The sequence below is a fragment of the Mus musculus genome, chromosome 12 (assembly GCF_000001635.26).
Source record: "Mus musculus strain C57BL/6J chromosome 12, GRCm38.p6 C57BL/6J".
NCBI lineage: Eukaryota > Metazoa > Chordata > Mammalia > Rodentia > Muridae > Mus > Mus musculus.
In genome coordinates, this window is record NC_000078.6 from 20,617,596 (window position 1) to 20,644,244 (window position 26,649).

Sequence of the window (26,649 nt, forward strand, 5' to 3'; positions counted from 1 at the left end):
ATTAGGGTAGGTTTTGTGACATACAAAAAGTTACGCATTTCATAGAAATACAACTAAAAAAATAAGTCCCTGGCCTTCTACTTAAATGAGTTATGGAATTAGTAAACTTATCTGATTAACTTTGGCAAACCTGATTGCTCCCAATGGAGAATATGTCTAGCTGTTGTCATTTTCTGATTGAAATAGGCTTTCTTTCTTTTTTTTTTTTTTAAGATTTATTTATTTTTATTATATGTAAGTACACTGTAGTTGTCTTCAGACACTCCAGAAGAGGGAGTCAGATCTCATTAAGGATGGTTGTGGGCCACCATGTGGTTGCTGGGATTGAACTTCAGACCTTCACAAGAGCAGTTGGGTGCTCTTACCCACTGAGCCATCTCACCAGCCCCTGAAATAGGCTTTCTTGACTTGCACACCTGTAGCTAGAATGTCAGTAGTTAGCCAGTGCCTGACTTGTATTACAGGTATCAAACTGTTGTGTTTAATCTCTATCCCTGCTGTGCAGATAAGGAATTTGAGGCTAGGAGATTAGTTCAGGTTATAGACACAGCAAGTGGAGTTTAAACTTGGCTGGATGCTGCTTTCTCAAACTGCATGGCGTTATCTAATGCTTAGTTATGGTGCTTTCTCAAAACTGCCCATAGCTAGATCAGCCACCTCCAAGTCAGGCTCCATCACTTTCCAGTTGTATGAATTGGGATGAGACCGTAACAGCCCATAGATACTTTTACCGTTTTCAGTCCAGTTCACAGTCTAGATAATCATGTCTACTTCTGAAGATTCTGGTACAGTACCCAGTAGACTTAGTAAATGGTAGCTGCTTTACCAGATTTCACTGTAGTTACTGTATAGACCCTGGAATGAGAATGGAGCAGGGGAGAAAAAAATGGATGAATGGATGAAGGTGTGCATATAAATGGAAATTGTTGTCCCTCCCCCTAGGTGTGCCTGTGTGTGTGTGTGTGTGTGATGGCTCCTATGCTGACTGAGGCCAGAGGCTGAACTTGCAATGCTTTGCTGAGTCAGTTCCCCACAGCCTGTCTCTGCTTCCCCTGAATCCTGGGGATCCCCAGCAGGTTCACAAGCTTGTGCAGCAAGCACCTGACCCCCTAAGCTGTCTTCCCAGCCCCCATGCATTCTCTCTAAGGAGCTTATTGTCTTGGTAACAGGTGAGAGTGTAGCTGGTTTGAAACTTTTCACTTCCTGATGACTTTCTCTGGGTGACTTACTTTGCACAGTTTGCAAAGTGCAGAGTGCAACTGGTGTCAGCTTTGTGCTTTGGAAATAAGGGAGGAAATTAGTAGTTGTGGCATAAATCTGAAAACCGAGCTGCGCCACCCCCCACCCTCTTCCCAGCTTTGATTTTGTATCTTAGTTTTTTTAAGCCTCTGGTTACTTCAAAATACTCTGGAAATAGAGAAACATTGTGTGCATTCTTGGGACAGTCCTTTTGTTTCTTAGGGCTTCTTCATAGCTCCATTCATTCCTACCCTGCTTATTTGGCATTGATGTAGTTTTAAAAATAAATTTGATATTGACTCTTAAGTATTAAAATTTAACTTTTTCCTTCCATGGCCATGAGTCTCTTATTCTGTTGTCCTTGGTTATCTTGGAAATTGCTTTGCTGTTCTAACTGCCAAAGGAGAATGAACATCTAGACTGTACAGACTCCCAAGGGATGCTGTTCATTGGCCCAGGCTCTGCCCAGCAGTTCCAGTGGGAACTGGCCTTGCATTTGATTCTGAGTTGTAGTCCTTTGTGACTTGTTTGTAAACCAGCTCCTTCAGAATCCCAGGCTAACAGATTTTGAATCTATGGTCAGAAGGATGCCCCCTTTTTCTCAGTGTATCCTTAGAAGGGAGTAGGTTAACAGGCGATCATTTTATGCTGCCCGGAAATCTGAATTGGTGTCTCTGGAACGTCTTGAATCACTTAGGGTGTAATTGGTTTCCCTCCAGCTGAATTCAGTTTCTCTTTTATGATTAGTAGTGCAGTTACTATGATACCACTCCTTGTGCATCCCAGCTCTTGCTGTGGTTCATTTGGGACCTGCTGCTGTGTGTTAGGTGAAGGGATTAGACATCTCTTCTCTTTGAAAGAATCTGTGGTTCCGTGGGGAGAAACCGATTCTCCAGGCAGATCAGTGACGTGAGGTCATGTCTGCGAGAGCATCTATGGTGATGATGTAGAGAACAGGAAGACTGGACCACTTACATGTGATCAGAGCATCTGTGGTGATGATGTAGAGAACAGGAAGACTGGGACCACTTACATGTGATCAGGGATGTGGATGAAAGGGCCTTGAATGGAAGCCTGGTGTAAGAGGCTCCAAGGTGGTTTAATCCAGTCTTCCATATCTGTGTCCCTACCTTAGAGAAATATTTATCCACTCTTGGGTTGGTGATCAACTAGGCCTTTGGTGGAATTTCCCTATCCATCCAGACTGCAGAAGGCTCCTTAGGCCAAGAATTTACAGAGGCCTTTCATGGTGGGGAACTGCACTTCTGGCTTTTGGTCAGCATTGTAGCCCAAGAATGAAGTCAGCTCTTTGCTAACATTACTCTGTCTCAGATGCTTGGTGGCCACATGGGTTGGTGGCCACTCTGTTGTGTGATGTAGATTCAGGACTTTGTTCTCCATACTTGTAGGAAGTCTTGTTGATGAGCACAGTTTTAGGCCCTTGCAACTGCAAAATGCTTCACCTGACAGCACCAGTCAGTGTGGTGTGCAACTTGCAGAGCCTCAGGTTCCATGGCAGAGCTGTGGAAATAGAGTGTGCATTTTAATAGCACTCTCAGGAGCAGTGTGTGCACCAGGGTTTGAAAGTACTGTTGTAGGCTGCCCAGAGTCCTGGCTGTGTTCAGAGTTGCCTGGTGAGGGAGGGGGTGTCTGTGGACTGGAAGAACCTGGTTCTGCTCTCCTGAATTCTGATTTGATAAGATTTGGGTGAGGCCTGGAGCTTTTATATTTGTAAAAGGCTCCTCCCTAGTTGATAATCACTGATAGACAGGTGATTATGTCATGTTGTGTGCCAGGTAGTGATGAATCAAGGTTATGCATAACTTGGGGATAGGATGTGGTTTTGGAGGGGAGGAAACTGAAGTCAAGACAGGCATCTCTGCAGAGGTGACCTTTGAGCAGTCTGGAATGTAGAGGCTGCCTGCTTGCAAAGACCTGGGCATAGAGGAGTCCTGGAAAAGGGCTGAGATGTGAGTATCAGGGCAGAGAGAAGGTCTGTGATCAGAGGGAGGGAGAGCAGAGGGGCCTGTGTGGAGGGGTGGCTTAGGTCCAGATAGCACTGGGCTTTCTTTACCTTGGGGAGAGAATTTGCACTTTGGTTGTGGAGTGGTGGGAAGCTGTTTAGAGGGTTTGGGGCTCAGACTCCCATGGTCTGATTTCCTCTTTAGAATTTACTTTTTATTTATTTGTATCTGTGTGTGACACTCAGAATGCAGATGTCCTTAGAGCTTATGCAGCTGGAGTTGTAGGCAGCTGTGAATTGCTTGGTTGTGGGTGCTGGGCATGAAACTTGGTACCTCCAGAAGAGCTCTTACAATAAACCATTTCTCCAGTCACTGCTTCACAGTTTAAAGACATTTCAGTGCTTGTTCCTAGGCCTAGGAGAAAAGTGGGGAGACCAGCAAAGGAGTAGGGGTTCATTTGGATGCTGCGGTGATGTCAGTGCAGAAGTGTCCTTTGAACTGGGTGTCATTCCCTGGTACTTGAAGCATGGGTCTCCTATCATCCCCAAGGTAAAAGTGGCACTGTCCAGCATGCCTTAGTGGTAGAGACCAGGTCTACACTGCAGATTGGCTGGCTGGAGGACTTGTATTGAAAGCAGTCTTTTTTGTTTTTGTTTTTTGTTTGTTTGTTTGTTTTTGGTTTGGGGTTTTTTTGGGGGGGGGTTGGAGATGGGGTTTCTCTGTATAGCCCTGGGTGTCCTGGAACTCACTTAGTAGACCAGTCTGGCCTCGAACCCAGGAATCCACCTGCCTCTGCCTCCTGAGTGCTGTTATTAAAGACGTGCACCACCACACCTGGCTATAACTAGCATTTTTATGAGCTTTAATTCTATGTTAAGAAAATGTGCTTTTGCCAGTTGGTTGCCTAATACCAAATGGTCAGCACCGAAGCCAGACATATAAATAATATTATACAGATTGTGCAGGCTGTGTTTACATGTTTAGGGAATATACATATATGTATAAAATAACAAAGGAAAAGAGAGGTTATGAATTTGAAAGAGAGGAAGCAGGGATATGTGGGTTGGTTTGGAGAATAGAAATGATGAGATTATATTACAATTTCAAAGAATAAAGAAAAGTAATTGTAAAGTAAGAAAGCATTAAATGGGCTCATTTAAGATTATTTCTTTTTGAGAGAGGTCATATAGGCACCATGGAGTCATGTGACTCTGGGTTTCAGCAGTTGACAAAACAGGAGTTCTGACCACTCTGGTTGGTTCTTCAATGTCCTTTCACTGTACAGAGGTGGGTTTCCTTAGTGCAAGCTGGTGTTCATTGAGTCTCTGCAGGCCAGCTTCCATTGTTGTCAACTTAGAGCGCCAAGACTGACAACTCCAGAGATATCAAGTTCTAACCCCTGGGGAGGCATCAGAGGCCCTTTTTTAGAGGCTTTTCTTCTCTTGTTTTACTTTTTAGTCAGGGCTTCAGGGTTGCCTTGAACTCTATGTACCAAATATAACTTTGGATTTCAGACCCTCCTGCCTCTGCCTTCACCTTGGAAGGCTGCAATTACAGCATGTGTTATCATATTTGTTTTATGTGTGCCAGGGATCAAACCCTGGGCCTCTTGAATGCCAGGCAAACATTCTACCAACTGAGCTGCCTCCGTAGCCTCTAGAGGCGTTTACTGAGAGGCCTTCACTGCCACAGAGTGAGTTGTCTAATAATATACCTGGTCCCTTAGTGCTGTGGGTTCCAGAAAACCATCTGGGTTGTGTACATAAAGGCCTCATAGTGAATGGACTCAGACTGGGTCTTCCAGGCCAGGAGATCTGTGTATGGTGGCTGCTGCTTCTTAGAGGGGCACAAGCTAAACCATGCCAATTAAGGTAACTGTTAGGAACATACCTTCCACCTAGGGCTGTCCTAATCATCAGGATCCATTCTTCTCAGATCAAAGAAAAAGTCTCTAAAACTAATACCCACAGGAACATGGCAGAAGAGGGGGTATAAAGAGCATCAAGGGACACATTTGGTAAAACACTTGTTTTCTGGGTATTATGCGGCAATTGCACCCTGGGCAGTGCCATTCCATTTATATGCACAAGATCCAGCCTAACAGATATTGAGTAATATTCCATCAGGCAGCACTAAGTGAACTTAGTAACGATGATGATTGTGATGAAGAAGGAGAAGGAGGAGGAGGAGGAAGAAGAGAAGAGAAAGAGGAGGAGGAGGAAGGGATGGAGAGGGAGGAGAAATGGGGGAACTAGGAGGAAAAAGAAGTCATAATGGAGACATGAAGGCGCAAGTGTCAGAGAGGATGTAGGTAGAGGTAGGAATGAGAGATAGAAACAATCAAGATATACTGTGTGCACATATGAAATTGTCAAAGAATAAATTACTAACAAATAAGTAATAAACCTTCCAGTTCAGCTCACCCCTGCTTCCTGACCATTGCCTTGCCTCTAACAACCCTAACACTAAGAACCCTAATCCTAACTGTAACCCTCTAATAGCCTAACCCTAAGTCTAACCCTGCTTACTATGAGGGAAATGTCTTCAGTATACCTTTTGAAGTGAGAAACCATTTCTTAATCTTGATCTTTTGAGATGGTCAGATCCACCTTCAATCTAGGCAATAGATTCTTTTGGCATCCTACACACATAAAAGACAATGAACAGGGTTGTTCTTTCATTTTTTATACTTGCCCTATTTTTGTATTTTAGAAAAGGTGATTTGCTAGTTTGATTTTTAAAATTGGCATTGGAAAGTACTTATTTCTTCAGAATTCTGGTACATAGTGAATATCAGCTGTAATAACCTGCAACATGAGATAACCCATCCTTGATTTTTCTAAGTTCCCTTGGCCAAGAACCTTTCTATATTAGACAGTAGAGAGACATTCTATTAAATTTCCTTTCTGTATCCACAGAGAAATTTATTCTGATTTGAGATATGTTTATCTAGAGAACCTGTCCTAATACAACTGTGGCTTTTCTCTACTTTGCCACTGATGGTGATGTGCTGGCTAACAAGATGGCTCAACAGTGTTTCCCTTATGTTTCTGGCTTTCCTCCCAGGGTTGGTTGGTACTTATCATCTGGGAAAGGGAGCTGCAGTCTCCCTGAGCCCAGCACTGAGCCACAAACAGAACTCTTGTTTCCTAAAATCCCTCTTTAATGTTCATTGCCTGGGCTCCCTCCCACTCAGATTGATAACCCCACTGCACCTTGGGTAATGGGCTATGCATGCTCTTCCCCTGGATTTCAGGAAGAAGAAGGCAAGTGATGTGAGGCAAGCTCAGGCAAGGTCTCAAGACAGGTCCTGGTAATGCAGGATCATTGCTCACAGAGAACAGGGGCAGGCAGCTGACTAGCCTGAGCTGGAATGTGTTGGGAACTAAAAGGGGGCCCTGGGCAAGAAAGGAAAGAGGGGGAAGGCTCACGTCCTGCCAGAGTTCCACCTATGCTCTGGACAGAGATGTGGGAGAGCTGCCATACACTCTCTGCTCAGCCCTGGGTGGGCATCTAAGCCTTTGACCCACTCTTTGGGTCTGAACAAGGGGCAGCCCAACCTGGGAGCCCCGGGGCTACTTTCCTAAAGGCCTGGGGTTATGGGAGAGAGGGATGAGGAATGAGAGGTTCCCACACCGGTGAGAGAGCACAGTGGATCTGGACGGGAGCACATGAAGGCCTTTCATCTGGAGAGTAGAATCGGCTCATTACGAGAAAGCCTATCCCATCCTCCAAGCTCAGTGGGCCTTGATGAATGGAGACATCCTATGGTTTTAGAGCTTTATTATAGAAAGGCAGGAAGAAAGAGAGAAGGTAGAAGAGAGAGAGTCCCCCCTAGAAGACTAGAAGGGGGAAGGCTAGATAGAAAGAGAGTAAGAGGGAGAGAGGAGAGGAGAGGAGAGGAGAGGAGGGGAGGGGAGGGGAGGGGAGGGGAGGGGAGGGGAGAGGAGAGGAGGGGAGAGGATAAAGAGAAAGGAAAGCGGAGAGAACAGTGCAAAAAGTGAGAGGTAAGAGATAGAAGGAGTGAGAGCAAGAGAGATAGGCAGGGCTGAACAGCCCTTTTTATGGTCTTTACTGTTGCTAGGTAACTGTGGAGGAGTTTAGCCTGAAGGTCAGAAGCTTGGGATATTGCCTACCTGACTTTTAGCCAGGCTTCTCTTGTGGTGGCTGGGGTGGGGGTGGGGGAGGGGGACGGTAACTTAGGCAGGAGCCTGAGTTCCAGAAGCATGAGGGAATTGATGCGTTCCTTGTCAAGTGAATTATCACCCTCCCAGGGTTCAGACCTCAGCTCAACTGAAGACCAACCTGTCTGTGCATAGCCCAATGCCCCACATGAATGTTGAGTTCTCCCCCAGAGCTGGGAGGGGTGAGAGTCCTCTTGGGGGGCTGGCTCAAATGCTAATGTAGTGCAAACCACACCCGAGATCTGGAAAAGGTGTGGCCCTGGACCTGAAGCACACTTTAACCTTGAAGAAGGGTGAGACCCACTGGCCAATCAAGGTCTCCACAGGCAGACCTGCCAGTCAGACAAGGAGGCAGGATCTTATGGGTGCCTTTCCCCAAGTTCACTTTGGCTGTGCAGGCTTGAATGGTTCTGTGTCCTGCTCTGAGCTCTGCTGTTGGGTGCTGTGAGAGGACCTCAGGGAAGCTCTGAATTCCAGGCATGGTGAGCACAGGGTTACTGCCCACAGAGGGTAGGGGCAGGGTGCTGAGCAGTGGAAGCTGGGGTGGTGAGTCCTCTCTGGGGCTGGATGGGAAGTATAAGCCATATGTGAGCACCTGTGAGGTCTCTCCTGTTGCTCCTCACTTGCTCCATCAGGGGTGACCTCTAATAACTTGCCTATCATTGCCCAAATCGTTTGGACCTTAGTTAAGCTGGCTTGTGAAAACAAGGGTGGTTTCTTTGAGTCTGTAGCACAGGTGTCCAAACCCCTTTGTCTTTTAGTATACATTACAAAGACAGGTAAAAATCTAATAGGTCTGATTTCATACATTATACTTGTTTTTGTTTTGTTAATTTTTTTTCTGTTGCAGTTTTTTTCATATTTTTTTTTGCATCACATGTTTAATGAGTTGATTATTATTTGGGAAAGGGACTTTAATAATTTCAGAATATTTTTGTGGTTTTATTGAAAAATTATAGACCTCTGAGCTGATATTCTTCTATTCCAATTGTTTGTAATTTTCGCCTTCACATATTTTGCAGAAGTCACAGTTGGTTATTGCCGTGAAACTTTTAGAATCCACATTTTTAACTGAGATATCAATTTTTTCTCTTAGTCTTGAATCCCTGAGATTCTGTCTTCCTTTCCTGTTCTGTGGGTGAACCTTGCCTCTGTAGCTGTCAGTGTACAGGTAATCTCATGTCCTGCTCTTAGGGACTTAGCAACAGCTTATGTCATTTCCTGCCTCCATCCCCTGTGTCTGTTGTCAGGCGTGCTTTATATACATGGACCACCAGCTATAGCAGCTCTCTATTTTTGTTTCTGTCTCTGTTCTCTGCACATGCACACTCTCTGTCATCTCTCCCCTCATGGCTCTCTTTCTCCTCCCTGTCTGTGTGCCTGTCTGCAGGTCCTCTTGTGTACTTCTATCCCTTCCCCAGGTTCTCACTCCTCTCCCTTCCCCCAAACAACCTCTTTTGCACTTTATCTGTTGGATGCTTTAATTTATCAGACCTGCTGTGATGGCATAGCTTGGATTTCTTGGTTGCAATTGTTCCTGGCTGTTACTCTCTATGTTGCTATGCTGGTGTGTAGCCATCTCTGTTTGGGTGATTATTGACCTAGGTACTGGCCTCTGGGTTTGTCTTTTTGGGTGGGAGTTTTGTTCCTGGGTTACTGTTTGATGCATGGATTTGAAGAGAGTGTTCACTGACAGTTTCCTATTTTACTGACCTGTTTTGTGGGTATACTCAACAGGGGATGCTTTGTGATATTAAAATCTGGGAGAAGCAACAGGCAGGAACAGAAGATCTTAGTAATCCACAAGGAGACATAGTCAGGAGAGAGGTCAAGCAGCCCATGGTGTTTAATATAATGTTGGAACAACAGGGAAAATTGAATCTGGGGTAAATCAATCAATCATGAAGTTGATCTATGGAAGCTTACCTTGTGTCCTTTCAGGCATGGATGTGGTTGAACAGGGAGTATCAGCCCAAGTGGGGGCTGAGACACAGGGATGAGGCAGGAATGGATGGGCAGGTGGGGATTGTCTATGGTATCTATAGGAGGCTTGCCCAGGAGGAGAGGAAATTTCCACTGCTACTCTTTTCCAGTGTTAAGGGCAGCTGATATTAGGGTCTGCAGTAACAGATAGTGAGGTAGGTCTTTGGACAAAGTCTAGTCTACAGACAGGCATGGTTGTGGTTAACCAGGAGTTTCTGTCTATAATCAGGGGGTTAGGAACAGAGATGAGTTTGTAAATCCCAAACAGTTTGCTTTTTGAGAATGTACATTTGTACATTCCAGCAAAAATCCCATGACAAAATCCCCTTATCAACAGCCAGTTAAGGTACATCAGCAGGGTCAAGCTACATAGAGATAACTAAGACCTCCTATAGAAAACAAAAACAGAAACAGCTTACCCATCATGGTTGTCAGATTTTTTTTGTCCTCCCTTGCTTGGTTCCTGCACATTATGCCAGACATACAATTTTTAAAATATTAACAATGCTGATTTGTATGCAAACTCCCCAATCTTGGTGTAACTACAATAAATTCACAAAACCTCTAGACTTGATCTCTCAGTTTGTACCTAATGAAAGTTTGACTGCTGAGAGTCCTTGTTACTGAGCTCATAAAAACGACCTCTGTGTGTTTGCTTTGCAATCGGCTCTGTGCTGATCATTGCAGTTTCTGTGAGTTGGGCATAAAACCTTGATGCTTTGACTGGAACCCCAAGACCCTCAGGACTCCCATTGGAAGGGTTGAAAGACCGCTGTTAGGATGTGTCATTGCTGTTCTTTGTGTCAGTGACCTGTCTGTCAGAAATGTGTCCGTGTACATGGAGCTTAATCAGTTGTTCCCATAGGGTCTGGAAGATTGGAGTGTTGATAGTAATGCAGCCACACGAAGTTGAGGTCATACTATTTCAGTGGAAAGTAGACTGAAAAACTTTAGGAAGAGGTCATTTCCGTGATATTTTGGCCAAAAAAAAAAAAAAACCAGAAAACTTTTGTACTTGGCTTATGCCCTGAGATATTGAGTAGGTCAAACAAACAAACAAAAATATTGCCTGATTTGTATATTTTTATGTGATTGATAAGTATTTGTTCAATCTTCCTATTTCTTTTTTTTTTTTTTTTTTTTTCCTCTGAGACAGAGTTTCTCTGTGTCTCCCTGGCTGTCCAGGAACTTACTTTGTAGACCAGGCTGTCCTCGAACTCAGAAATCCCCCTGCCTCTGCCTCCAGAGTGCTGGGATTAAAGTCGTGCTCCACCAGGACCAGACTTCCCCTATTTCTTTATTCAATTTACATTCTAATTGTTACACCCATCCCATTCCACCTTCCTCAATCCCTCATCACTGACTCCCTTTTATCTCCCCAGGGAGGGTGGGAACCACTTGAGTATCCCCCAACTATGGCATGTCATGTCTCTGCAGGGTTAGACACATCCTTTACCACTGAGGTCAGACAAGGCAGCCCAGTTAGGGAAACAGTTTGCACAGACAGGAACAGCTTAAGGGACATGTCCCGCTCTGAATGTTGGGGACCCCATGAAGACTGAGCAGCACATCCACTACATATATGGTGGGGGCCTCCATCCCAGCCTGTGTGTGCTCTTTGGTTGGTGGCTCCATCTCTGAGAGTCTCCTAGGTTCCGGGTTAGTTGAGTCTGAGGGTCTCCTCATGGACTTCCTATTCCTTCAGAGGCTGTCAATTCTTTCCCCAATCTTTTAAAATACTCCCTGAGCCCTGTCCAATGTTAGGCTGTGGGTCTCTGCATTTGTTTCAGTGAGATGCTGGATGGAGACTCTCAGAGGACAATGATGCTAAGCTACTATCTGCAAGTATAACAAATTATCCTCAGTAATGCCAGCCTTGGTGCTTGCCCATGGGATGGGTTACCAGTTGGGCAGGGTATAGTTTGGCCATTCCCTCAGTCTCTGTTTCAACTTTGTGCCTGCCTTACTTGCAGCAGAACAAATTTTGGGAGAAAAGGTTTTTGGTTTTTTTGGTGTACTGAACACTTCACTGGTGGTTCTGCCTGACTGCAAGATGTCACCTCTTCATGGTCCATAACTCAATGCTATCTATCTCAGCTAAGATCAACTCCCTAGCTGCATTTGTGCCCTCCCATTCATAGTCTCAGGCACATTCTACAGGTGCCCCCACCCTAACCCCGCTCCCTCCCACCATCTGCTGATTTCATTTCATTTTCCTGGCTCTCTGGCATTCTCTTGTCTCTTACCACAATTGTTCCTAACACTCCCCTTCTTATTTCTTTTTTTTTTTTTTTTTTTTTTTCCATTTTTTATTAGGTATTTAGCTCATTTACATTTCCAATGCTATACCAAAAGTCCCCCCTACCCACCCACCCCCACTCCCCTACCCACCCACTCCCCCCCTTTGGCCCTGGCATTCCCCTGTACCGGGGCACACAAAGTCTGCGTGTCCAATGGGCCTCTCTTTCCAGTGATGGCCGACTAGGCCATCTTTTGATACATATGCAGCTAGAGTCCAGAGCTCAGGGGTACTGGTTAGTTCATAATGTTGTTCCACCTATAGGGTTGAAGATTCCTTTAGCTCCTTGGGTAGAGGAGCCCTGTGATCCATCCATTAGCTGACTGTGAGCATCCACTTCTGTGTTTGCTAGGCCCCGGCATAGTCTCACAAGAGACAGCTACCAGGTACGAAAGTTAAATCTGGATCAAGTTAATGATCTAAACAGTCCCATATCCCCTAAAGAAATAGAAGCAGTTATTAATAGTCTCCCAGCCAAAAAAAGCCCAGGACCAGACGGGTTTAGTGCAGAGTTCTATCAGACCTTCAAAGAAGATCTAATTCCAGTTCTGCACAAACTTTTTCACAAGATAGAAGTAGAAGGTATTCTACCCAACTCATTTTATGAAGCCACGATTACTCTGATACCTAAACCACAGAAAGATCCAACAAAGATAGAGAACTTCAGACCAATTTCTCTTATGAACATCGATGCAAAAATCCTTAATAAAATTCTCGCTAACCGAATCCAAGAACACATTAAAGCAATCATCCATCCTGACCAAGTAGGTTTTATTCCAGGGATGCAGGGATGGTTTAATATACGAAAATCCATCAATGTAATCCATTATATAAACAAACTCAAAGACAAAAACCACATGATCATCTCGTTAGATGCAGAAAAAGCATTTGACAAGATCCAACACCCATTCATGATAAAAGTTCTGGAAAGATCAGGAATTCAAGGCCAATACCTAAACATGATAAAAGCAATCTACAGCAAACCAGTAGCCAACATCAAAGTAAATGGAGAGAAGCTGGAAGCAATCCCACTAAAATCAGGGACTAGACAAGGCTGCCCACTTTCTCCCTACCTTTTCAACATAGTACTTGAAGTATTAGCCAGAGCAATTCGACAACAAAAGGAGATCAAGGGGATACAAATTGGAAAAGAGGAAGTCAAAATATCACTTTTCGCAGATGATATGATAGTATATATAAGTGACCCTAAAAATTCCAACAGAGAACTCCTAAACCTGATAAACAGCTTCGGTGAAGTAGCTGGATATAAAATTAACTCAAACAAGTCAATGGCCTTTCTCTACACAAAGAATAAACAGGCGGAGAAAGAAATTAGGGAAACAACACCCTTCTCAATAGCCACAAATAATATAAAATATCTCGGCGTGACTCTAACGAAGGAAGTGAAAGATCTGTATGATAAAAACCCCTTCTTATTTCTTAACTACTGTCCCATCCAGTTCTCTCCCTTGCATCTGCCTCTTCTGTCTCTTTCATACCCTGTTCTGAGTGAGATTCAACCATGCTCATTTGTGCCTTGTCTTGTTTACTGTCTTTAGGTCTATGAAGTGCAGTGTGGGTATTCTGTACTTATGGTTATTATTCACTTGTAAGTGAGTATGTACATGCATGACCTTTTGGGCCTGAGTTACCTCATTCCAGATATTAGTTTCTAATTGTACCCATTTCTCTGCAAAATTCATGACGTCCTTGTTTTTTATACCTGAATTGCATCCCATTTTGTAAATGAAACATGGTTTTTGTGTCCGCATTTTAGTTGAGGAACATCTGCATTCTTTCCTGTTTCTAACTGTTATAAATAAAGTGGCTATGAACTTAGTGGAGCAAATGCCCTTGTGGGTATATACCTATGAAGGTACCCTGAGTGTAGTACTTCCTCCTGCTTGCCATGTTTTAAATTAATGGAAGGAGTATTCAACGTGTTTCCTCATCCCAGAATGGAACCTTAAACAAAACCTACTGCAAATGTGATCCAAGGTAGGCAGGGTCCATTAATTTAGAAGCCAAACTTCACAGGATCATCCATACCGTGCTGCTTCTGGAAACTGAAAGATGAAAATAGCACGGTCATAGATTTTTTTTCTCTATGGTTTCAGTTTAGCACCACTCCAGCCATCTTTTGACAAAGTCAGGATCCCAGGGAAGACTCTGTGAGAGTTCCTTGCATTTAAGTGGTGAGGTTGATGCTTGAGTTGCATTTGGTGACCACAGGTTGTGGAGAAAACTAACACATTGAGAAGTCTGCCATGGAGAGATGCTTACAGGGAGATGAAGTACCCAAACTGAGAGATGTATGAGAAGTTACAGGAAGAGTACCATCTATGCCTTTAGCAATTGAAGTCCAATGTGTTTGAGACAAAGCTATAGGATTTGGTGTTTGCCCTGCTGGTTTTCTTGCCTTTGTCCAATCTTCTCTCCCTGTGTGCACATTCCTATCGATTGGATTGGGAAGGGGTATTCAGTGCCATTTTATGTTGGAAAGATATAACTTGCTGTTTGATTTTGCAACTTTGCTTACTGATGTGGCTGTCAAGATATTGTATTGAGTGTCAGCAGAGACTTTAGACATTTGAACAGTGCAGGAGCCTTTCTAGATTCATCTTAGGGAAGATGAAAGTGTATATACACTCAAAATTTCCTTTTTCTTTCTTTCCTTTTTTTTGTTTATCTTATAATTTAGATATTAATTATCACCCTGATCACTGTCCTTACTCTAGATCCCTGCCCTCACAGACTCCTTCCTCCCAATCTCCTCTGTTTCTCCTTTGAGCAGCATTGGGGCCCCCTGTCTAACCCCTGGGCACATAGGTTATATTCTATCCTTTTAGCATGGCATATGCTCATGACATCAGTACTGCCTGAGGCTTCAGAGTCATTGGATTCTGGGTGTTGATGTTTCCCCAAACTCTTGTGTTTGTTTTGAAATTTTTAAATAAATAGGAGTGTTTTGGCTGTGTGCCTTTTAAATGAATATCATGTGTGCCTCATCGTTAGTGTTGTTGGAACGTGGACTCAGAACTCCTGTTCATAAAACCATGGGTCACGTAAAGGCTAGTAATTGACCACTGTTATCTGGAAGACCAGCAAGAGCTTTCCACGGCTGAGTTATCGCCCTCTCCTGCTTTATGTTGCTTTTTATGTTCAACACTTATATTACTAATATTTTCATCTGTCCATTGGTCCACTAAATGTGCCTTGATTGCCAGTAAAGTTTTACTAATGGTGCAGTTTAAACTGGTACACTTCCTGTTTCTGCTAGATGAATACAGAAGTGCAGGGAATGTATACTTCTTTGTAGGAACTGTAGTACACAACTGAGTTCTTTCTATCATTTTTGTCTCCCTGGTTGACTTTTGCAGTGGAGTAAGGGTCTTAATATGTAACTTTTGCTGTCCTGGAATGTGTTACATAGAACAGACAGGGATCCAGCTCAATGACGTATACCTACCCGTGACTCTGGGATTGAAGACATGAACAAATACACCCTGCTTTTCCATGATTTTTCTAGTTACTGATTCGTCATACAATTTCTAGGATGTGTCCTCAGTACTGTTGATCTGTTTCACCCTACATCTCACTCTCAATTGGAATTCCTCTCGAAAGACTTTACCCTATTTATTTAAAATTTTCTTAAGCAACACAGGTGAACCTTCAACTCAATTTCCTTTAAAATGTTATGGTACTTACATTATGACGTCTATGTCCAGAAGTCAGTGGAGGAAGCACCAGAATTACATGAATATATGGTGAAGGAAGCGCACATTTACTTTACAGTGATGTCAGTACCATGTTTTGTGATGTACACATGTATGGGATATTTTAGGATGCAGTGACTTATGATGATGTGCATGTGAACTTCACTGGGGAAGAGTGGAATTTGCTGGATCCTTCCCAGAAGAGTCTCTACAAAGATGTGATGCTGGAGACCTACTGGAACCTCACCGTTATAGGTATGACTGTGAATTTTCTTTTGCTTTTCAAAATAATGGGAAGACATGTCTCTTGGTTAGTGATGGTGCTCTGTTATTACAATTGAGAACAAGGAAGACTGAGCTGAATAAATAGTGTCCAGTGATGTGAAAATTCACAGTACCTTGAATTTTGCCTTATTTCCAATACTATATCATTCATTTTTCTGGTACTGTCTTTTAGGCTACACTTGGGAAACCCATCATATTGAAGGACATTGTCAAAGTTCGAGAAGAAATGAAAGGTAATTTTCATGTGCAAGCTGATGCAATTATGCCTCTGAGGAAATATTACTATTTTATGTAAGCTCTAAAGAAAAGCAGAAGTGTAAAATGTCAATACTTCGTGTAACTATAATTACAATATATTTTTTAAAGATTTATTTATTTGGGGCTGGCGAGATGGCTCAGTGGTTAAGAGCACTGACTGCTCTTCCGAAGGTCCTGAGTTCAAATCCCAGCAACCACATGGTGGCTCACAACCATCCATAACGAAATCTGATGCCCTCTTCTTGGAGCATCTGAGGACAGCTACAGTGTACTTACATATAATAAATAAATCTTTAAAAAAAGAGAGAGAGAGAGATGGCTCTTCTTTGTCTGACAGGATGAGCCAGGACCCATGGTCCTGCCAAACACGTGGCAGGCTAGTGTCTTTCTCTCTCTCTCTCTCTTTCAAAAAAAAAAAAAAGATTTATTTATTTATTATATGTAAGTACACTGTAGCTGTCCTCAGATACTCCAGAAGAGGGCATCAGATTTCGTTACGGATGGTTGTGAGCCACTATGTGGTTGCCGGGTTTTGAACTCAGGATCTTCGGAAGAGCAGTCTGCTCTCTTAACCACTGAGCCATCTCGCCAGCCCTAATTATAATATTCTTAAAAAAAGTTCTGCCTCAATGTAGTTATCTGATTTATCTATCAAAGAATTCCTCCTTTTTAAAAAAAAAAAAACAAGGAAACATTGCCTTAAGAGATACCTTTATTCAATTTGTACCTCTATTAGACCTATACTGATCTGACAATGTGTATAGACTTACAAGACTTAGATATTGCACATCGAATAGTGATAAATATGTATCCAAAACCTTCCAATAATTAAATAATCCATGGGAAAGTTGGTGATACTCATATTCTTATACTGAAATTGATCATTTGTTTAGGGTACAGTTTATGAGAGTCAAGAGTGTTGTCATAGGAGAAACCTTAATTCATATATTACACGTCTATGAGGAACAAAAGGTCAAACAGTGTGAATGCAATGTGGAAACCTTTCATCTGTTATTCTTCTTTTTATATGTATGTCATGTGTCACAATGGATAAAAGCCATGTGAGCATAGGAATATTGAAAGAAGCAATGTTCTGCTTTCTATCACAGAATAATGAGAAAATATGTCAGATTCTGTCTTTGGTAGACAATCTGAATATGATAAAAGTTTGCAATGAATTGGTTTTCTAATTTTACTGGGAACTTCCCCAAGCTCACACTGTAGAAAATCTTTATGGGTACTAGGAATTTGGAAATTCTTTTGTTTGTCCTGGTTCACAGTCAAATGTGGTATAATTCATGGTATAGGAAAAATTATGAAAGCAATTAGTTTTATAAAGCTCTGAGGTGTTCCATTTTCCTCATATAGATGAAATACATCATATAAATATCCCATATAAAAAGGATGTTATAAATATGAGCCATGTAATAACCATCACAGATATCTCGAAAGATGCAAAACAACCCATAATGAGGGAGAACACCATGAACATATGAAGTGATAAAACCAGATGATCTGGTCCACCTTTATCAGTAGACCAATTTGTAAACTTTATTCATCTTGATGAAATGACTGAACAGGGAAATTAATGTAGTAAACATATCACATGTGCCAATTTTCATTGCAGGTATGTAAGTAATCATAGTGGAGAGAAACTCTATGAATGTAATGAACGTTCTAAAGCCTTTTCATGTCCCAGTCATCTCCAAAGTAATATAAGAAGACAAATTGGAGAGAAAACATGTGAACATAACCAATGTGGTAAAGCCTTTGCAAGACCCAGTCATCTTCAATATCATGAAAGAACCCATACTGGAGAGAAATCTTATGAATGTCATCAATGTGGTAAAGCCTTTACACAACGCAGTAGTTTAAAATGTCATAAGAGAACACATAATGGAGAGAAACCCTATGAATGTAATCAATGTGGTAAAGGCTTTGCTCTACACAGTAGTTTCCAACGTCATAAAAGAATACATACTGGAGAGAAACCCTATGAATGTAATCAATGTGGTAAAGGCTTTGCTCTACGCAGTAGTTTCCAACGTCATAAAAGAATACATACCGGAGAGAAACCCTATGAATGTGATCAATGTGGTAAAGCCTTTGCAGAACTCAGTCATCTCCAACGTCATAAAAGAACACATACTGGAGAGAAACCCTATGAATGTAATCAATGTGGTAAAGGCTTTGCTCTACGCAGTAGTTTCCAACGTCATAAAAGAATACATACTGGAGAGAAACCCTATGAATGTAATCAATGTGGTAAAGCCTTTGCACAACTCAGTCATCTCCAACGTCATAAAAGAATACATACTGGAGAGAAACCCTATGAATGTAATCAATGTGGGAAAGCCTTTGCACGTCACAGTCATCTCCAATGTCATAAAAGAACACATACTGGAGAGAAACCCTATGAATGTAATCAATGTGGTAAAGCCTTTGCACAATTCAGTAATCTCCAATGTCATAAAAAGAACACATATTGGAGAGAAACCCTATGAATGTAATCAATGTGGTAAAGCCTTTGCACAATTCAGTAATCTCCAATGTCATAAAAGAACACATATTGGAGAGAAACCCTATGAATGTAATCAATGTGGTAAAGGCTTTGCTGTACGCAGTAGTCTCCAATGTCATGAAAGAACACATACTGGAGAGAAACCCTATGAATGTAATCAATGTGGTAAAGCCTTTGCACAACTCAGTAGTCTCCAGTATCATAAAAGAACACATACTTTCCTGATATAGCTGTCTCTTGTGAGGCTGTTCCAGTGCCTGGCAAATACATAAGTGGATGCCCACAGACATCTATTGGATAGAACACAGGGCCCTCAATGGAGGAGCCTGAGAAAGTACCCAAGAAGCTGAAGGGGTCTACAACCCTGTAGGCAGAACAACAATATAAACTAACCAGTACCCCCAGAGCTCATGTCTCTAGCTGCATATGTAGCAGAGGATGGCCTAGTCTGCCATCATTGGGAAGAGAGGCCCCTTGGTCTTGCAAACTTTATATGCCCCAGTACAGGGGAACGCCAGGGCCCAGAAGTGGGAGTGGGTGGGTAGGGGAGCAGTGTGGGGGGACTGTATAGGGGGACTTTCAGGATAGCTTTTTAAATGTAAATGAAGAAAATATCTAATAAAAAATTGAAATGTAAAAAAAAACACACACACTGGAGAGAAACCCTATGAATGTAATCAATGTGGTAAAGACTTTGCAGGTCACAGTTGTCTCCAATATCATAAAAGAACGCATAATGGAAAGAAACCTTAGAAATATAATCAATGTGATAAAGCCTTTTCACAAATTTATTGTCTCTATAATCATAAAAGTACCCATATTAGATAGAAACTCATGAATGTCGTCAGTGTGCTAAAACCTGTGCATATCCCACTTGTCTTCAAAACGTAAAAGATTCCACACTGGAAAGAAACCTCATAAAAGCAATCAATGTGGTAAAGACTTTTTACAACTCTATAGTCTCCATTATTTTTAAAGAACACATAGAAGACAGAAACCTTTGGAAGGTAATCGGTGTTGTAAAGCATTTGATGTCACAGTCATCTACGATGACATAAAAGATCACATACAAGTGAGAACCCATGTCAATGTTATGAATGTAGTAGAACCTTTGCATGTCAGAGTTCTTTAGGCATACACAAGACAAACCACACTGCAGAGAAACCCCAATTTAAATGTTTGCTTTTCTCAGAGTTGGTTTGGTCATGAGATCTGTTCCCAGCCATTGAAAGGCTGAGGGAGAAACCCTCTGAGTATATTTAATGTGGCAAAGCCTTTGCACAATTTTGTAGTCATCTTCATCATGGAAGAATTTGAACTGGGTAGAAACATTGTGAATCTATTTAGTATGGTGAAGCTTTTTCACTGAACTTCTTTTTATGTATATTCTTCTTTTTATGAGACTATTCATACTGGAGACAGATGCTATGAATGTCAGCAGTGTGGTAAAGCTTTTAAGTTGTTGGGTCCACTGAGGTTCAACACAACTCACACACCAGGACAATGCAAATGATAAGAATTTATTGGGCTGGGTGGTGGTGGTGCACTCCTTTAATCCTAGCACTCTGGAGGCGGATGCAGGCAGATTTCTGAGTTAGAGGCCCAACAACTCTAGAGTGTGTTCCAGGACAGCCAGGGCTACACAGAGAAACCCTGTCTGGGGAAAAACAAAAAAGGGAAAAAAAAGAATTTATTGGAATTAAGTCACTACTGATCAGTGAGAGACACAAAAGTATACTCAGAAGTTTATCTTCAAAACCCCACCGCCCACACCCAACCTGAGACAGAAAGTTGTATAACTTTCAGACACAAAAACCTCAAAGTCCTGGGCCAACTTACAGCTACATTTTCTCCCAAATCAAAACTTATTTTTATTGAATGAGTCAATAAATAGTGATTGCTAACTCCTTGTATTTTGTTGTTGTTGTTGCAGCTGCGGGTGGTGTTGGTGTTGGGCTGTGTGTGTGCTTTCCCTTCTTTTGTAGACAGTAAGAGATTATTTACTACCCGTGTTTTCATGTGTATCCTTAACTTCCTCGGTTAGATTCTACCTCTATCTCTTTGTGTTGGTCAGTATGTTTAGAGAGAGGTTGTTTAAATTTGAGTTTATCGTGGACTATCTTAATTTTTTCCATTAATGGTGTAGTCCTTTTTTTACATATTAAAATCCAGGCATCTGATGTTTCTGCGGCACATATGTACAAACCCTTCTGGCGTCTACAGACTCCAAGAAGACATCCGTGATCTTTTTTTGTTTTGTTTGGTTTGGATTTTTTTGTTTGTTTGTTTGTTTTTGAGACAGGATTTTTCTCTGTATAGCTCTGGCTATCCTGGAACTCACTTCGTAGACCAGGCTGGCCTCGAACTCAGAAATCCGCTTGCCTCTGCCTCCCAAGTGCTGGGATTAAAGGCGTGCACCATGACGCCCGGCCTGAAGACATCTGTGATCTTTTTTTTTTTTTTTTTTTTTTTATGTTTTAAGTCACCAATATTTAATCTTTTTTTTTCTCCATTTTTTATTAGGTATTTAGCTCATTTACATTTCCAATGCTATACCAAAAGTCCCCCATATCCACCCACCCCCACTCCCCTGCCCACCCACTCCCCCTTTTTGGCCCTGGTGTTCCCCTGTACTGGGGCATATAAAGTTTGCAAGTCCAATGGGCCTTTCTTTCCAGTGATGGCCGACTAGCCCATCTTTTGATATATATGCATCTAGAGTCAAGAGCTCCGGGGTACTGGTTAGTTCATAATGTTGTTCCACCTATAGGGTTGCAGATCCCTTTAGCTCCTTGGCTACTTTCTCTAGCTCCTCCATTGGGAGCCCTATGATCCATCCATTAGCTGACTGTGAGCATCCACTTCTGTGTTTGCTAGGCCCCGGCATAGTCTCACAAGAGACAGCTACATCTGGGTCCTTTCAATAAAATATTGCTAGTGTATGCAATGGTGTCAGCGTTTGGATGCTGATTATGGGGTGGATCCCTGGGACATCTGTGATCTTAATAGATCTTCCTTTATGTTTTTCCTGGCATTTTACCTTTGCACTTTTAGTATTCTTTCCTTGAACTGTGTGTTTTGATTATTACACAGGGAAGAGACTTTATTTTATAGTCCCTTCTGTTTGGTGTTTTGATGATTCTTGTGTTTTCTTTATGTTAGGAAGTTTTTCTTCTAGGATTTGGTTGTCAATACGTTCTGAGACTTTGAGCAAGGATTCTCCTTCCTCTCTTCCTAAGTATTCTTATGTTTAGTCCTTTTACAATGTCCTGGATTTCCATGATATTTTATATCAGGAAGATTTAGACTTACCGTTTTTGTCTGATTTACCCATTCCTTCTATTGCTTATTCAATGATTGAGATTTTTCTTCCGTATCTCTGTTCTCTGGGTGAACTTTGCCTCTGTAGTTCCTTTTTGCAGTTCTAAATTTTTATTTCCACTATTTCCTAAGATTTAGTTTTCTTTTTTGCTTCTATTTCCACTTTTATGTATTGAATAGTTTTGTTTACTTCACCCGTTGGTGTGTTCTTTCTTGGCTTTATTTATAGGAATTTTGGCTTCCTCTACTTTTTGGTTTGTGTGTTCCTGGCCTTCTTTGTGGAATTTATTGATTTCCTCCAATTTTGTTCTGTTTTCCTGGATTTCTCTAAGTGATTTATGGTCATTTCCTCTTTAAGGAACTCTGTTATCTTCATACATTTGGGTTAGAGTGTTTTCTTGTAATTTCGCTTTGTTGGAATATTTAAGACCTTCTTTGACAATATAAATGAGCTCAGAGTCATTAGCCAGAGAGTGATAAATGCTGGTCCTTATTACATTATCAAGTACCAACATCATGGAATGGAATGGCGCTATCTAAGCTAAGCATTCAGCTTAGATTTAACCCGATGTTTGATTAATCCCAAGGCTGTCCTTTCCCTTTACACTGGACGGGTAGCCAAGTGAGGCACTTTTTGAAAGAGTTACTTTTTGTGAGACACCTGTTTTTATCACTAAACTTGGGGTCACCATTTAAAAAAAAAAAAGACCTGATGTTGACAGGGTGAGCGACTTTGTAATTTTCCAGCATGTATTTATTCATGTCTTGTGAATGAAGACAGACCAGATTGATAGATATGTAAATTGGGGACTTTAGCTTGATTCAAGCAATATTGAATTTCTGACTTTGGAAATATGTCCAATGCACTTTCAGGCTTTAGTCAGCTCAGATGATTGTGACACAGGCCATTGGCTGTAGTTATGTGTCATGTTACAGATCACAGCAACTGATACTGCACACAGGAGCCAGGTCAAAGAGTATTGTATTAATGCCATTGTTTTCTGCCAGATAACTTCTCTCTCTCTCTCTCTGTGTGTGTGTGTGTGTGTGTGTGTATATATATATATATGTATATATATACATATATATATATATATATGTGTGTGTGTGTGTGTTTGTGTGTGTGTATATATATGTGTGTGTATAAATATATATATTTATTTATTTATATATATTTATATATAATTATGTTTCATTTTTTCTTTTTTAATTAATTAATTTATGTACATCCTGTTCTTGTCCCATTGTGGATAGAGAGACAAGGCAGTCCTCTGGTACATATGTGCCTGGGGCAATGAGCCAGTCCCTGGATGCTCCTTGGTTTTTGCTTGGAGGTCTGAAGTGTCCAGGTTAGCTCAAAGTTTTGTTCTTATCGGGTTGCCATCTTCTTCACCCCCTTAAGTGAGTACAGTTTCCTGCCCTTATGTAACATTTCAACCTACAACAATATATCGATATATCGATCTACATATTTCTATATCTATCCATCTATATATCTATATATCTTTAATCTACACATCTATATATCTATATATCACCTATTAATCTATATATCTACATATCTATATGTATATATCTATACACCTATATATCTATATGTCTATCCATATATCAATAAATATATAATCTCTCTATATATTATCTATAAATCTATATATAAAAATCTATATATCTAATATATATATACACATATATGTATATTTTTAAATCTATCCATCCATCTATGTATCTATAAGTCTATCCATATGTTTAGCTTGATGTAGCTTTTTTCTTTTTCTGCCAGATAACATATACATATATATACATGTATGTGTATATATATATTCAATTATGTTTCAATTTTTCTTTTTTTAATTAATTTTTTTATTTATTTAAGTACATCCTGTTCCTGTCCCATTGTGGACAGAGAGACAAGGCAGTCCTCTGCTGCACATGTGCCTGGGGCAATGAGCCAGCCCCTGGATGCTCCTTGGTTTTTGGCTGGGAGGTCTGAAGTGTCCAGATTAGCTCACAGTTTTGTTCTTCCTATCGGGTTGCCATTCTCTTCACCCCCTGAAGTCAGTACACTGACCTGTCCTTATGTAACATTTCAACCTACAACAATATATCAGTATATTGACCTACATATTTCTATATCTACTATCTATTCTTCTATTTATCTATTTATCATCTATATATCTTCAATCTATACATATATATATCACCTACAAATCTATATATCTACATATCTATACATATATATTTATATATCTATATATTTATACACCTATACATCTATATATCTGTCCATATATCAATAAATCTAGATAGATAGATACATCTATCTATATATATTATCTATAAATCTATATATCTATATATATATAATTATATATATAATTCTATCCATCTGTCTATCTATAAGTCTATATGTTTAGCTTGATGTAGCCTTGTCTAAAAGGACTGTTATATTCTAGGTTTTAGACGTTCAGGCTGAGAGGAAACAGTATGAGTAACATTTGATCTAATACCAGATCCTCGACTCTGGACCCATATTTTATGATAATTTGGGGATTATGATTACATCATTCCTACCTCCTGTGATCAATTAGTAAACACATCTAATGCCTGCAGCTGGCAAGAAGAAAGGTTGATGGCATTTCAGTTCTCGGCCTCGGTGTCTTTGGAAGAGACCATGACTGAGAGGGAAGAAGAAGCAGGAATAAGGTCCTATGGGTGGATGAATTGGGAGAGCATGGCCAGGAGGGTGAGCCTGAGAGTATGAGCAGCCTGGGCAGAATATGTCAAGTGAGCCGGGCGTGGTGGCACTCGCCTTCAATCCCAGCACTTGGGAGGCAGAGGCAGGCGGATTTCTGAGTTCTAGGCCAGCTTGGTCTACAAAGTTGAGTTCCAGGACAGCCAGGGCTATACAGAGAAACCCTGTCTCAAAAAAAAAAAAAAAAAAAAGAATATGTCGAGTGATATCTCACAGTTCTTTGTAAAGAAGTAGAGAAATTAGCATAGGGGAATGGTATCTGCCCCATGCTGGTGCTTTAATGCTTATAATAATTATTATTATTTCTTATTTTATTTTTTCACATTATCATTTACTACATTATTATATCATATTATTTAATATTACTTCTTTTTATTATTTCATATTATTTATTATTTTATTATTTGATAGCATTGTTTCTTATTCTTATTATTTCTTATTAGTTTATTATCATTTCTTTTTCTCTTCTTCGTATTATTATTATTATTTCATACCTCTATAATTTATGTGGTGGTAAGAAATCCACAAGTAATATTTACCACAACAAGTTGGATGCAAATCAGCTTGTGACCAATGACTTTTTGAAATGCAATTGAAAGTAAGATGTGGTTTTTACACACTTGTAACCTCAGAAACCAACAGACAAAGCAGAAATATGGCCAACAATTATTTCCTTGGGATACAGGAAGAAAGACCTCTGGGGTCTCTGCTAATAAGGCCACACACAGACATACCCCCACACAAACATGCACACACACACATACTACATACATACATGAACACATATACACACACACCACACACATAAACATACATGCACCACACATACACCAAACACACACACATAACCATGACCCCACAAAAACACGCACACGTACATATACCACATACTTACATTCACACCCATACACACACACATACACCACAGATACACATGCACACACATCATGTACAGTAACACACACACCACAATAGCCTCACACAGTCACATACATACCACATACATACATTCACACCTACACACATACACCACACATACACCACAGCACATGCACACACATACCATATACATACATTCACACGCATACCTCCCTTTTTGATTCTGCTTCATTTTGCGTAACAATGATTTCTAGTTCCTTCTGTTTCTGTGCAAGTATCATGATTTCACTTTTCTTCCTGACTGCATGAAATCATGTCATGTGTACACTCTGTGATCAATTTGGTTAACAAGAATGAATGCATAAAGCAGGGCCTGGGCTGAGGAATTTGCATTGTGGGTGTTCCACATAGCCAAGAGTGACAAGGCATGTCCCAGAGGATCTTCTCCCTCAGTGAGCCCCTTGGAGCATGGCATATCTCCAAATAATATCAATCCCACCCATTCTTTAAAGAAGGAAAATGCTGAGGAGATCCAATTGGGTAATCCTTTGGTCAGGGACAGGTCCAAGTGCGTGGAGTTGACCTGAATGATGGCAAGTCTCAATTCCCGAAGGGTCTGTTCAAATTTAGCCGTCCAATTCTGTAACATATACTGAGAAAGACTTTTTGACAAATTAGCTGCCCTAGTAAAATTTCTCATACTGAATGGAAGTAACGCACAATCTTGGAAAATTTGTTTACATCCCAGCTGAGCTATTTGCCATAATACATCTAGTTGTTTCTGGACAAGCTCTATGAGTTGATTCATTTTTGCCCATGGAGCATTTTTGGGATTGGAGGATGGCGGCCGCTAAGCCTGCATTGGTGAGAGGTCCCCCAAGCTCCCGACAAACCCTGAGCCAGTCTTGTAAACCTTTGTTCTTTCTTGGGGCTATGGCCGCTCGGCACTCCTGTGTGGCTTGCTCATAAATGAGCTGTTTTACCAGAGGTGCGGCTTGCTCTGAATCTCCAAAAATACGCTCTGCTGCCTCTGTCATTTTGGCCACAAAATCTGAGAACTCTTGAGGTCCCTGGACGATCTTTGTTAGTTGTCCAGTGGCTTCACCTGCTCGGGAGAGCGCCTTCCAGGCCCTAATAGCCTTTTCATCTGATTTAGAACTACTAAGAACTGGCTCCTTGAGCTCATCTAGTGATGAGTATAGGCTCCTTCTTCTAGAGACCTCCGCTAATTGATCTTTTTTTTTC

At 41.1% G+C, this 26,649-nt stretch overlaps 1 protein-coding gene and 1 pseudogene across 6 annotated transcripts in view; both read left to right on the forward strand.

The window, feature by feature from the left end:
- LOC108167368 overlaps window positions 1–26,649 on the forward strand; it is a 55,731-nt gene that overhangs the window by 2,635 nt on the left and 26,447 nt on the right. For 5 of the 6 annotated variants that reach the window (XM_017315268.1, XM_017315270.1, XM_017315269.1 and 2 more), the window contains exons 2-3: window positions 15,514–15,640; window positions 15,843–15,903. The exons of the other annotated variant lie outside the window; for it this stretch is intronic. In XM_017315268.1, the coding sequence (XP_017170757.1) occupies window positions 15,514–15,640; window positions 15,843–15,903 (188 nt within the window). The remainder of the gene's footprint in view (window positions 1–15,513; window positions 15,641–15,842; window positions 15,904–26,649) is intronic. 6 annotated transcript variants of the gene reach the window in all.
- Window positions 17,518–18,679, forward strand: LOC108167950 (annotated as a pseudogene).